General features: G+C 35.1%; 1 protein-coding gene across 1 annotated transcript; it reads right to left on the minus strand.

The window, feature by feature from the left end:
• Positions 1–809: 809 nt before the first annotated feature.
• hykk.2 (hydroxylysine kinase, tandem duplicate 2) lies at positions 810–11,074 on the minus strand. The gene is made up of 5 exons (XM_051910528.1): positions 10,933–11,074; positions 9,281–9,586; positions 8,914–9,056; positions 2,478–2,658; positions 810–2,399 (listed from the first exon to the last, which is right to left on the minus strand). Exons 2-5 carry the CDS (start codon positions 9,582–9,584, stop codon positions 1,960–1,962), a joined length of 1,068 nt encoding a protein of 355 aa, XP_051766488.1. The 5' UTR covers positions 9,585–9,586; positions 10,933–11,074; the 3' UTR covers positions 810–1,959.
• Between the last annotated feature and the right edge of the window lie 4,099 nt (positions 11,075–15,173).

Here is a 15,173-nt window from a genome sequence, read left to right on the forward strand (position 1 = left end):
GACTCCACAGCTATAAAAGAGCAATTTTGTCTTTACTATCCCAATTACAGAGGGCAATATATCATAATGTGTATAACTGACAATGTTCAATTTTATTGTTAGTTTGTTTTTGTTTTTAACTGAGATGTACACGGGCTAATCAAAAGAAACACCATCAGTGTAATTTAAGCCCAGTTCTGTCCATTTTTCATTCATATGCACATGATCTGTTATGTGATATGGCAATACATGTTTCCTCTATGCCATCTGCTCACTTTTCAGTTCCAAAGCAAGCAAACAACAAGAAAACATGCAGCAGACATCATAGGTGATGAACAGATGCTTTGGAACCATATAAGTAATTGACTGACTATAGATGCACTCTACCAAACAATAAAAATGGAGACCACAGGAAGTGAAAACTACTTTGTTGCACAGTAGAGAGAATATGTATGTATACTGTATTACTGAAGGATTGTTGCTTGTAAAGCTTTTCTTGGCATCTCAGCAGCATGATTTTTATTTTTATTTTTTTTTGTGGTAATGGGTTCAGTATTTAGATACATTTCAGTAACACTTTATTTTACAGTGTCCTTGTTACACATATTATATGTAGTTACTGTAGTAATAACTATAAATTATGTATAATTGCATGCGACTAACCCTAAGCTAAACCCTAAACCTAACCCTATAGTAAGTACATGTAGTTAATTGTTATTACTCATTACTTCAATACATATAATTACACTGTAACACAGACAGCTTAAAATAAAGTGTAACCGATATTTCTTCACTCCTCCCAACAACAGACCAACATCTGGACAATTGTGTGATGTTTGATATGACATTTAATTTGTGTGCTTGATTGGTCAGTATCTAGTAATTCCATTTTATTTTTATCCAAAGCAACTTTCAATGTGGTACATTTTATTAATAAGTGTTCCCTGGTAACCCATTAAACCAACTGAAATGGATTTGAAGATTAGAAGACCTTTATGATCATGTTTTTCATAAGTTCTGTATTAATCAGCCATCAACAAGGAAAATATTGTTCATTATCAGTTAGTTTAAGCCCTCTAATTTAATTGGTCAACCGGAGTTCCAAAATCTTTGTTCTTGTTCTTTTTGCTTAATATTTTGCTTGAAAAGTGAGTTTTTCAGTATGAACTAAACCATGACCTTTCAATAATACTTGAGCTGTGCCATAAAAAAAAGACCTTTGACCAATCAGATAAAACGCTGCAGTCAGCAGTTTATTCATATCTTGAGCAGTAAGCTTAGACTAGGCAGTCCCTTAAAGTTTATGGGGCCTTTTGTTACATTCCATCATTATGATATGTGGTACATACATAATACTTATGGGATCATACTCTCTGAATTGTGCAGTATTAATAATGTCCTGTTTTGTAGAAAATACTTTCGTTTGGGTTATTTATTCTTGAATTAAATGAAGGCACAGAATAAGATTACAGATGCAAAATACTGGGAACTGGGTGATAAAAACTTTCCCCTATTAAAAATCTGCTGCTTTATTAAAAGGGTAGTTTACCCAAAAATGAAAATTCTGTCATTATTTAAAAATACTATGGAAGTCAATGGGGCCCATCAACTCTTTGGTTACCAACATTCTGAACGACTGCAGCGTTTTATCTGATTGGTCAAAGGTCTTTTTTTATGGCACAGCTCAAATATTATTGAAAGGTCATGGTTTAACTCATACTGGAAAAACTCACTTTTCAAGCAAATCATTAAGCAAAAAGAGCAAAAACAAAGTTTGGAACTCCAGTTGACCAATCAAATTAGAGGGCTTAAACTAACTGTGATAATGAATATTTCCTTGTTGATGGCTGTTTAATACAGAACATTATTTAAAATGTCACTGTTTGTCTTCCATGGAAAAAAGTTAATAGAATTTGAAAGTTGATAGTTTTGGGTTTATTGCATATTTTTTGGAGCAAGCTGTTGTGCTTCAATGCTCAGTCAAGGTTGGCTGAACTGCGCAGCACTCTGGAACCATATTTTTTCCACTTCCTCTTTACCCAGCTCCCAAAGACGGCAGAGGTGCCGCACACCTGTCCTGGCGGTGGTCATCAAGTACTCCTCATTCTCTGGCTGCTGCATCACAGCATGCCGGGCCAGAACCAGGGACTGGCAGAACCGACACAGAACCAGCAAATACAGCGAGTCTCTTTCTGCCTCACTAAGAGGAAAAACACTTTCCCATCCCGCCACCACTGGCCCTCCGACATCGACCGGATTGGGATTCTCAATCATCATGTACATGATAGTTATGGCTAGCTCAAATATAAAATAACCACAGCTCATGTCTGAAAAATCAAGAATCCCAGAGATCTTGTACTTTGAGGGTCCATCAGGTTTCACCAAGAGATTGTGGTCATTGAAGTCTCCATGGTTAATGCCTGTAATGCAATAAAAAAAATGTTATATGACTGTGATGACTTCTGAGTTAAATAATCTAAATTAAAATAATGTCTTACACTTGCGAAACAATAGTAGCTTTGGCATGACTTGGATCTGGTACTGCTCAATAACGGCTTTAACAACCTTTTGTACAGGATCCCCATCCATCACATGAATATACTGATTTAAGAGTGGAATGCTGGTGAGATTCCATATAAAATTTTCTCTCTGAAGGGCAGTGATGTTTGGATGCTCCATCTTTACATGAAAAAAAGAGACAAAAACAAATGCTTAAATACTGAGAAACCTCAGGAAAAAATAAATAAATAAATAAAAAAACAAAAAAGGCCTTTTCACACCAATAATGATAACTATAACCATAAGGTTTTAAAAGGTGTGGTCACTAGTGTTGTCACGGTACCAAAATTCAAGTAGTCGGTACCAATACCAGTAAAATTTTACGGTTCTCGGTACCAATTTTAGTACCACAGGAAAATCTGTTGGAACTATTTTACTCTTTTATTTAACTAGCCTATTTTTAAAAACATTAAATATGATGGTTATCATACATATAAATATTTGGAGCGTGTGTGTGTGTATGTACGTTTGTGTGTATATACAGTATACCTCAATAAAATAAATTTTGAAATATAAAAAAAAATAGGCCTAAATAAACAAATGCTCAAACATCCATTTTGAAACAAACGTGCGTGTTTATTTTAGCTATTCCTTCAGTGAAACGACACACTACAGCCTGTAAAACTATGAAATAAATATCATTAAATAATGGTAACCTAAATAATAACAAAGTTAAATATTATCCTAAAAAACATTCTTTTTTTATTTCCACACAAAGATGCGTCATACAGCCGCTCTGCACTTTGAGAGGGATGTGGGACACGAGCAGGAAAGAGACCATTTCTCTTTAATAATATCTTCATGTTATCTCCTGATGTTACAAGCAACTGACACTTATTGTAAAAGGCCTGAAGAGCTAGTTTTATCTTCAGACATTCAGGCTATGTTTAATTTTGCGCTGCCAGAGAAAGCGAAAGTAAAAATCACCGGCGTGTGTGAAACGCACTTTACAAATAAACTAGACGTGCCTTATAAAGTATAATAAGCACAAACTGTGTTAAATAGAAATTGACGTGCAAGAAAAAAGGTTTCTGTCATACAGTGTTTTTTCTACTTTACCACAGTAAAGAATGTGAATATAATAGGCCTAATTAAAAGCGAACAAAAGGAAGAAACGTTTATTTGGGTAAAGAAACAGAACTCAGCAAAAAAGCCGACAAAGCTTAAAAGTATGGACTCTCGTACCTCTCTTATTCGGCATGAACCAAAATGTTTCCATGGCTGCTATGTCGCATTTAATTGTTAACTAGCCTATTTCTTCTGTAAACAAAGCTCTGTGCTTCACTCGTGTCATATTCACATAAAATACTGGCACAGTCCTATCAGTGGGTGCCGAATATACCCAGATTACCAAAATGCTGGTATCGTCACATTTTCAAAATTTCAGTACCGACTTGGTACCGAAGTACCGGTACTTTTGACAACACTAGTGGTCACATTAGCAAAATTGCAGCAAAAAAGATCCATTGTCAATAGTGTAGTAATAATTGAAGCATAGCTCCCATTGAATGTCACTTTCAAACCAAGCAGCTTTCTGTTATTATTCACGTTAAATGAGTTAAACATGCGTGGGGAAACTTTTAGCCTGCGAAACTGCCAATTGTGTGGATTCCTACTGGAATGTAGGGCTGGACCAGAATATTCGAATATTCGTTTGGTAGGTTGGGGTCTGTGTACCTTCGGATAATTTGTTTTCTCGTTTTTGTCTTCTAAAAGAAACCATTCATTTATCACATATTTGACCCTCCTCATGAGCGTAAATAAACAAATTTCGAGTCGTTTTTTCATCATTTTATTTTTGTTTTTATCACACTTTGTTCTAATCCGCCAAATGGAAAAACAATAAAACCAAAATGGATAAACAGCTTGAATATTCTATCTATACGTGGGCGGGAATAAAACACCCCTTTCCGCTGATTGGTCAACCAAAGATCAAGTCGCGTCATCAGTTCTTAGCTCGAACTCAGCTCCGCGCAACAGCATATAGTAGCCTATATCTATCCGATACATTTGTACAGATTATTACAGAGTTTATTGCAACTACATTTAATCTCGTTCTCATCAAACAGCCAGACTAATGGCTCGACACAACCCGTGCCAGGGCAGAGCCTAGACAGAGCTTTCTTCTGTGTACACATAAATTCGCGTACCGTGAAATACTAATTTATCGTATTAAATATTCATTTACGTGGCATCTGCTCTCACAACTACTCCTAGCCTATGTATTTGGCACCCCGCTGTTTTATTTAGCTGACCAACTCTAAAAATCTCTGCTGGAGCTGCGCGACGCACTGGACAGCATGAAGAGAATGTATTTACAGTGAAGATCAAGCTGCTGTCAGCAGTTCTTTCTCAGTTCTGCGCAACAGAATTGTTCATCAGTTACAGTTGTATGGATTCTTAACTCGGACATTTCATCTAGGTCTATTTCTCATCAAACAACCAGATTAAAGAATGGCTCGACAAAAACCCTACAGGGGCACCTAGCTTTCTTCTGCCTACACATAAATTTGAGTGCGGTGGAATTAGTTTATCATATTAAATATTAATTAATTTACGTTGCATCTGCTGTCACAACTACCCCTAGCCTACCTATTTGGCACACCGCCTGTTTTATTTAGCTGATCAACTCTTGAAATCTGTGTGCCAAAAATGCAGGACTCACTGAACAGTGCAGAGAGAATGTAGTTACATTGTAGTGAAGTTCAAGTGCAGATCAGCAGTCCTGACTGTTGTTTTGAGCAATACAAAAAATTTGAGTTTATTTCATTAACACTGAGTATTAATTGATGTCCCTCAAAACAATGTTTTATTTTTTCTGCCAGCTACATTTCTAAAGCAAAGTCACAGATCATTGTGCGACTCGCAACATAAGGCGCACAGAGTAGCCTAGTGAATTCGTGAATGAATCTGAGTCTTTGAACAAATCGGTTGAGTGATTCACCAGCCATACAGCCTTTTTATTACTGAATGAATCAGCGTTTCAAGCGAATCGATTGAATAAAATGACTCATTCATTAACACAGTGACTTGCTGCCACCTACTGGCAATATTTCATATTCGTTTCATCTTGTAATTTATTTCATATTTCTGTATTCAAAGCATTTTGTTTAAAACAAAATTAATGTCATTGCATTATGTATTTGCTGTGTGAATGTATTTACGGACCTCTCTGAGCAGCATTAAATTGTGTAAATAAATCTAAAAGCAACTTCAGATGCTGCTATGCCACCTCTGCAGCGCAAGATGCCTTTGGTTGAAACAAAGTGTCAAACTCTAATTTTATTGACTAAATTTAAGATTTTAAATTTAAAGATGGCATAGGCCTATATTTAATAAGATATAGCTATTTAAAAAAGGTAGCCTTATTTGACTAATTAATTTATGATGGTAATAGATGGCAATAAATATAAAAATATATATTCATCTCTGGCTTTATTGTTCAAAGTGTTATTTCATAGTCTACCCTTAAACACGTAAATGAACGGCAAGAATGCATTAAAAGTTTCTGTTTCTGTTCTGTTTTCAGTTAAAAAGGTGTCATTTAAGCGTCCCCTAAGTTAATAATTAATGTCTTTTACAACGAAAGTGATTCAATCAAAAACTTTAGCTCGATAAACTTTATCTTAGAGCTGCAGTTAAGCCAAAACAAACTCTGTCTATCTGTTTATTAGTCTGGCTGTTTGATGAGAACAAGATTAAATGTAGTTGCAATAAACTCTGTAATAATCCGTACAAATGTATCGGATAGATATAGGCTACTATATTCTGTTGCGCGGAGCTGAGTTCGAGCTAAGAACTGATGACGCGACTTGATCTTTGGTTGACCAATCAGCGGAAAGGGGTGTTTTATTCCCGCCCATGTATAGATCAAATATTCAAGCTGTTTATCCATTTTGGTTTTATTGTTTTTCCATTTGGCGGATTAGAACAAAGTGTGATGAAAACAAAAATAAAAATATGAAAAAACGACTCGAGATTTGTTTATTTATGCTCATGAGGAGGGTCAAATATGTGATGAATGGTTTCTTCGTTTTTCCATTTAGAAGACAAAAACGAGAAAACAAATTATCCGAAGGTACACGGACCGGTTGGTATTCGATTTTCAATTTTGGGATTCGAATTTCGTGTTGTTTTTTTTTGTTTGTTTTTTTGTTTTTTGTTTTTTTGCACATCTGGCATCCCCCTCGCGAAACTGTTCTCATTTGAGCTTGAATGTTTACAATATAAAATCTCCCAAAATACAATACTCTTTTTTACAATTATCTTATAACCTAGCCATTTTTAATATGATGGACAGTTTAAGGAACCCAACCTTGTTATACTTAATAAATATATTTGCTTCTTAGCCTACTAATGTGTTCCCTGCAGCTGGAGTATTCTCTGTCTGAAGCGCACAACTGCATGAACTTTGCATGAATTTTGGGTTAAGCTGCGCTGCTTTGTCATAGAAACAAAATATATTAGCCTTTTTACCCATTATTATCAGTCTAACTGAATACTGCGAAATATAGGAGCTTGTTGAGATTTTACTGGGACGGCGTGTTCTTTATTTATTACCGTTCGTTCATTTATTTTTCGTTCTTCTTTTATTTAAATAGCCTACCCTTTACTGTGTCAGTAATTACTGTGCTGCTAATTTCTGATTTGGGAGCGATTTGTTTGTCAGAAAAATGTTAGGCTACTCAGACACACAGAGATTAGTGCTGTAACGCGTTCTCTTCGGAGCAAATAGGGATAACGTTAGCTCACTTAGCTTGAGTTATTGTTACCAGACAGACTTCACAGAGGCGACTGACATTTCACAACTGGCGCTTTATTCCCCATGAAACTCGTGTAACTGTCCGTCACAAATGTTACGGCGTCCACAGCGTTACTTAATAAAGAAAATAACTTTAAATAGCAACAGAAAAACAGAAATAACCCGCATACATGCGATACTCGATTCATTCGACACAGTTCAACCTGGAGCGCGCAGCTCTTAAAGGGGCCACACCATATTTCTACTCGTTACACATGCCTATAATAAAGAGAAGAATATCTTCAGCCCCGTCCCGCCGAAGCTTCGAATATTCGGTGCTGATTACTACCGAGCTTCGAAGCTCAAAAAATGGTAGTCAGACCAGTCCTACTGGAATTACTGCATTAGAGGTCTGCATTTCCGCGGCTCTCCCGCAGGAACCACGGGACCCGATCAGATTTCTTGCGGAGCGGAATTAAATTTCTGAATGAAAGGCAGTAGCGGTCAGTAACGCTGGTGTACTTTGGCCGGGAGCGGGCGGTCTGACAATAGCCTAGCCACTCCCGACATCCTTTGACAACACTTAACATAAAGTGAACACTATTCTGCAGTGGTCGTGTTCACACAGTTCCCAGTTCCCTGCCCTGTGCAACCTGGCAAGATATGTTCTTTGCATCCTAGCCATGAGTGCACCTTCAGAGAGAACATTCAGCCATTGTGGTCAGATTTTGGGAGGCGGGACGAAAAAAACAGTCCTGTGCAGACCTACAGACAGCATTTCGCCAGTGAAATTTTGCCAAGCATCACTAAATGTGACCGCACATTAACTCTTAAGAAAATAGCAGAGTCCACAATACAACTATATCGATAAAGACACTGAGGAACAATATCATTGAAATCACTTTCACAGCGATTTTTTTTTTTTTCCCAGGCAAAGAACTCTAAAAACATTGACAGCCAATCAGAATACATCTGGCTTTAAAGTGTGCACTGCGATAACATAACTGCAGCAGAGCACTAATTATAATCAACAGCCCGTAATTCTAAGATGATTTGAACTGTTTTTACGATCTACACTGAAAAATGGTAACATCTAAGGAGCCATCTACACGACACCATTTTCAACTAAAAACATTTTATGCAAACTTTTGAAAACGTGCTTTCAAACTTTCAAATTGCAAGGTTTTGAAAATGATACCGTTATTGTCTACGTGTTAACTACAAAAACTTTCAAAAAAAGTTGTGAAAACGGTGCAAGTACATGGGTTTTACATGTAAAGAAAAACTACGCACCTATAGACTGAACATCGCCAACTACTGATCTGGCATGAATAATACAGTGCTTTTAATCATTTTGCAGATCCATGTGAACTGGGATCGTTATGACAATGTTGTTGTCTGTAAGTATAATATAGTATGTGTTGAATAAAGTATGCTTCGCAAGGCTGTGCGTTCGACTATGCGCGTATACTAGCGTACGCACAAAAAACTAAGTATAGCCAGGGCTTTAGGCTTATGATGATTTTGGGAAATGCAGCCCATGAACAAAATAACTTGGTGTGCAAATAATGAAAGAGCTGTCATTTTTGCGTTAAAGTTTTCCTTTAACAATGGAATGGAATGAAAGATTTTACTTGCAGTAATTCTGTATCCAATGTGGCGGCCATTTTCCCAACGTCGTACAAGATCTGAGGACTGCAGGTAATTTTGGCTATGGTAGTGCCAGGCAGATAGGTAAGTAAGCGCACTAAATATTTTTGCATGCCAAAACCACAATCTGTGATAGCAGAAAAAAAAATAATACATTTGTAAATTAGCATTTGATTTTCAAAATAAATCCATTCAGTGTTGTCCATACAGTACACCATTCAGTACACCATTCTGAAAAAATGTCAATGTTTATTCACCTTTAACAGGCATTTCAAACCACTAACAATGAGCCTTAGTGCATTTATGGACTTAATATTTAATGAAATTAATAAGTGACAGGTACACTCTTACCAAATTCTTCCACGCTCATGAGTTGGCCAGTCAGAGTGGGCAAAGTGGTCTGGACAGGAAGGCCTCTTTGGTGTAAAAAGTTCATTGAGTGAGTTTGTAGCTCAATAACAGTGATGTTGTGACTGTCTGCTGAGTTCATAATCTTTAACACATATTCTCCACCCTCACTGGGAGCTACATAAAAGTTCTGATCATCATAACTGGGCAACGATCGAATAATGGACACTGTCAAACCATAGACTCGTTTGATAATCTCCATAACCTGGGAATGGCTGAGATTTGGCTTTGATTCTTTTGTTGACATGGCTGAGGATGGGAGGGAAAAAATGTTATTGGCAAATCAATTCATAACAAGAGCAATACAAGAGCAATACATAATAATACTAAAATAGGTTAAAGGAAAAGTTCACTCAATTTCCATAAAAAAAATAAAAAAAAAAAAAACTACAGAACATTTACTACATGAGATTAAATAGCGACAAAAATGTTATTTTGGGGTAAACTATTTATTGAACAAGTGTTGTTTGCACACAGTGTCAAAAAAATAATCCATACTCACCTTAAAAAAAATTACCGCTGAACTGAATGAATTAAGTGAATCACGAGCACTTTACAATTTAACGGTTTTTTTTTTTTTTTTTCCCCAATTACAAATAAATCATACTTAAGGGGAGACACTACAGGCAAAAACACTGTTTTTTCAGGCACCTGTCAATTTTGAGATTTTGCACTTTTTGACTTTTCATAAAGTGTTTTTTCAGACTGGTGGAAAAAAAACATCCAAAATACATTTTTAAGTGTATATCTTATAGCACTTTATCTATTTGCGTCTATAGATTTCAATTACAGTAAATATCTTTAAAGGCCGTTTTCTCAAAATGAGTTTTTTCTCCTGCTCTGAGTCAGAAATCTCCACTTCAGCAGAACTTATATACACCAAACTTTACAGTTTTATTCCTATCTATATTCTGAAGGCTTTTACAGAGGGATTTGTTGATATATCATTCCTATCCTGAGTTATAGGTCCTTTTACTCAAAAAAACATGGCGAAAATAGATTTTTTAAGGCTATTGTCAGTATTCTCTAATTTACTAAAGCACAAAATAAGATATCCAGAATCCCCTCTGTAAAAGCCCTTTCATCTAATATGTCAACAAATAGAACCAAGAATTTTAAACCTGGACCTTTCCAATTTCCAGATTTTGTTTTTGAAAATGTATGCAAATGAGCATATATTTAAGTATATAAGGCCTCATTTACATATTAAAACATAAATTTATTCAAAACTTGTAATACATTTTTTTCTTATGTTTATGCCAGTAATAAACTGGAGAAGTTTCACAGTGATATCTTCTAATTTAAAAAAAATCCCTATTCACCTGTAGTGTCTCGCCTTAATGTCGGAGGGTTTTACAGATTGTAAATTCGATTTGTATTCCTGTCGTCTACATGAGCAGCGTAAATAATCAAATTAAAGTTTCAATGTTAATATTTTTTGATTCATAGAAAGTCTCGCGCTTCTCACTTAAGTCTTATTCTTTCTCTGACAGAACAAACACGCACGAGCCGAACGGCAATTGTATGAAAAGAGATTTATATTAAACATAGTAAACACCGAATAACGGATCAAGATACAGTAGTAGCCTACATACCTGCTGAGGAATTTTGCTGGACTTCTAAGCACAATGGTTGTTTCAGTGTGACCAACTAAGGCAAGTAAGGCTCTTCTTCTTGTGATGTTTACTGGCGGTTGGAAAACCAGCTTATGGTGCATTACCGCCACGTACTGAACTGGAGTGTGGAGCATCAATGATTAGGGTTAAAAAACGTAATAAATAAATAAATATTTTAAAAAATATATATATTCTTATAAAATCTCCTGTTTCTTTTAAATAATTTATCAGAGCTATTCTAATATGTTTATTTCTTTGCTGTTTACTCAATACTCTAAAGTCATGTTGTTTGCACCTTCTTTTACTTTTGTTTCCAGTATTAGTCGTTTTATTATTTTATGCTCTACACAGTGCAGAAGGACATGCTCTACGGTTTCATGCAATCCGCAGTGCCTACATAATCCACTAGGATGCTTCTTAATTTTTTATAAATTTCAATTTAAGGCTGTATGTCCAATTCTGAATCTTATTATTACTGAATATCCTCGTCTGTTTAACCCAGTTTCATTATTCCATATTCCTACTTCCCTTTGGATACTACTGTATATAATTGTCTGTCCAACTTTATCCCAAATGTTTTGCCATGATTTTATTAAAGCTTTCTTAATAATTGATTTTGCTTCTGTTTTGCTGATGCTGTGTCAATTTCTATATTATCCATGTTCAATGAGATTTTAGCAAACTTATCTGCCAACTCATTTCCTTCTACTCCAACATGTGCTGGAACCCAAATAAATGAAACAGTAGCCTTGACTATGAATTCTATATATGTACTGCATTATTTCAAGAATAATATCTTGTCTGCAACTTGGCCAGAATGAATGCTCTTTAATGCTGCCAATGAATCTGAGCATATTACTGCTTTCTTTGTATGTCATTCCTCTACCCACTGAAGGGCCATGACAATAGCTAAGTAAGTAAGTGAATACAGATATATAATCTGGAGTTCTTTCTTAATGTTCTTTTTTCATGTTGTGGAATAACTACTGCTACTCCTATTTTGTTAGATTCTGGATTCTTTGAACCATCTGTAAATAACTGTATTGTACAGTATCAAACTGATCAATATATTGATTAACTCATATATTTATTTGATCACAATTCTGTTTCTTTACTTCTATTAATTTAAGGTCTATTATAGGCATTATAATTTCAGCCAGTGGAATTGCTGACATTTGGACCATATTACTATATGAATTGCTAAAGGCGGGTTGATTTTGTTGCTAAAAGTTGCTAAATGAAGTTGTGATGTAATTAGTGATGACGTCATTGCATAACCATGACGCAAAACTGTGTTATTGCATAGAATACACATAAAAAATATGATGACGTTGAACATATTGTTGATACAATTTTGTGTATATGAAGTTGTATATCATTAATGTCATCTCTGTACTGTTCGCAATCATAATAAAAAAGTTCACTCAGCAAAAAAACTTAAAAAATATGATCTGAAATGTTAATTTAGATTTGTTCATAAAAAATAACAAACATTTTATTTGTAAAAGTAGTATAAACAACATCTTTATGATCATATATTTTTATTTTTAAATACAATATTGAATTATTGAACATTTACACATTTTTGAACAATTACATTTTATGTATTTTCTTATTAACTAGTAAAACTACACATTTTGAACAATTATAGTTTTAAGCAGTGTATTGGTAGTTAGTGTGCTTCATTCTAAGAAAAGTCCATAAAAATAGAGCACAGTTGTAGGCCTACTGTGTTAATATGAAGGGATTATCTGTATTGATTTTTCACAGTGTTTTAAATTACACATTTTTGCCAAGGGTTACAGACAATTGCAATTATGAAGTTAATTCACATATTTTTAACAATTTTGTTTTATAACAAATGCAAAATCCCGTACCCTCCATTGCATTCTTTATGAGATTGGACATCACTAACCATTTAGAAAACAGCACTTTTTATCTATAAAGTAATGTAGGTTAACTTCCTGCTTATCTCTGTACCCTTCTTTGTCTTAGTTTTGGCAGTTACCAGCTACGCTCTTCCAAGTGTTTGCTTTTTTTAATGTACCTTGAGTTTTTATAGAACTGGGGGAAACTTAATTTTCCTACCACACACCATCTGAACAGCATGAAAAAATTTGCAAAAGATTAAAACTAGATAAATTTGTGTCTACTGATGAATTTACAGGCATTATAAAGAGAGTGGTAATGGACGCTTGTGATTGTTTTTGTTGAGAAGATAAGTTCTAATATTTCTGTTCTATAGTGTACTTGTTGTATTTTAAAATGTTGTCTTATGGCTGCTACCTTGGCCAGGTTTCTCTTGTAAAAGAGAGTCTTCCTGGTAAAATAAAGGTAGGCTAAACAATAAAAATATGGTGTACTGTAAGGCATCTTTCTATAGCTCTCTCCTGGCTGATGTGCTGCTTGGCAAGCTAGCTGTTCAGTGGTTTCCTTTTTTTCTTTCAAAAGTTGCTGAAATTTTAAAAATAGCTAAATTTGTTGCTAGGTGCTTTTTGAATAAAAAGATGGCTAGAGTATTCTGAAAAGTTGCTAAATCTAGCAACAAAATGGCAAAGTTGGCAACACTGGGAGGTTTGAAGCTTGTGCTTCGTGTGTCACGTCATTACCTCAAGAGGCGCTGTGGTCTGTCGCAGCCGGAATTTAATAAAACATTTTTTTATATAAATGCTAATTTAATAAAATGCTATTTCAAAACACCAACTCATTCTGAGCCCGGTTCGGAGATGGTGATTTAAACAAATATCAGCCCTTTCTCTCCACAAAGACATACTACAGTATAATTCAGATTTTAATCCATAACCAAACTTTGTATAATCGGTTTGATAGAGGTACTGAGTTTGTTTTCGATCTTGAATTTTGATTTATTTATTGATTTTTTGATTTTTTTCTGTACTAGCTCTTATGAACTTATAAATAGCCTAATGCTAATTCAAGTCACCTTTAGCCTATTTATATAGCGTTTTATACAATACAAGTATAACACATTTTATAAGGCATTATGACATTGTTTTTTTGTTTTTTGTTTTTTAAATTTTAAGCTATAGCCTACATTATAAATTGCCTCATTCTGGGTTTAATTATTTATTTTATTATAACTTGATTTTTATGAAGAGAATACACAGATATGCTGGATAACTGTCAATAGAGAAAGATCCTTTTTGTGACCAGTTTTTGGTGTAGTTACAGAACCCACCAGCAGGGGTTAACACGGCCATGCCAGAGCCGTTATGGGCCATGCTATCCAGCCAAAACTTGGCCTCTTGAGACCCAGGAACAAAGACAACGAATTTCAAACAGATTAGCTGGTGCTGCACAATCTGAACAACTTATGACAGTGCTAACAGATTTTTTTTCTCTCTCTCTCTCTCTCTCTCTCTCTCTTCATAGAACTTCTTGGCTGCATCAGCGTCATTTGCTGGCATTATTTTCTAAATCTTTGATAATGTTAGTCATATTCTTTTGGCCTTGAATATATTTTATATTTAATTAAAAAAAAAGTGCATGAACAGCATATAATCAGAAAAATGCTGATTAAACTATTTAAGCTTTCTTTAGCTTTCTTAGATCCGCTGGCCGTGCATATTATTGTGGTTTTGAGGCACAGTATTGAGGTTACAAGGCTATGGTTTTACACCAGTCCCCCCCAGTTTGAACATAAGGGGGTTATTTGTAGTGTATACAGAAAAACACAGGGGAAAGAACCTGATTTGTAGCAAAGTTTCCTGTTAATGAATTCAATGGCTAAGAACTGAAATTAACTAAAGTTACAAAATTACACCAAAAACTACTATTAAACTATTAAGTATAAACTACTATAACTATCAAAACTAGTGCCTACTTACTGTTTTATTTATTTATTTATTGTTTGTTTGTTTGTTTACAAAAAATCACTTTTTTTCCGGTGTGCACAGATGAGGAGGCCAGAGAAGGTCTCACAGGCTCATGAAGGGAAATGAGTTGGCGGCATACAGAGGAAGAATTGCCGGTTGTGTGCATGCAGATGCCAGAAGCGAAACAGCAACTGTATGTCAAAGGGAAACGTTATCGTCTTCAGAAGCACTCGTGAGGCTCAGCATCCTGTGATTGCGCAGATACAGCCTGTGAGATCCACATGCTCAAGTCTTACCAAAGGTGAAATGAATACTGCATGATTTTTTTTCATGCGACTTGTTGGTTTTATCTTATAGCCTATTCTCTTAAAATAGAGGTTCTTTACT

Source organism: Ctenopharyngodon idella, chromosome 10, assembly GCF_019924925.1.
Source record: "Ctenopharyngodon idella isolate HZGC_01 chromosome 10, HZGC01, whole genome shotgun sequence".
Taxonomy (NCBI): domain Eukaryota; kingdom Metazoa; phylum Chordata; class Actinopteri; order Cypriniformes; family Xenocyprididae; genus Ctenopharyngodon; species Ctenopharyngodon idella.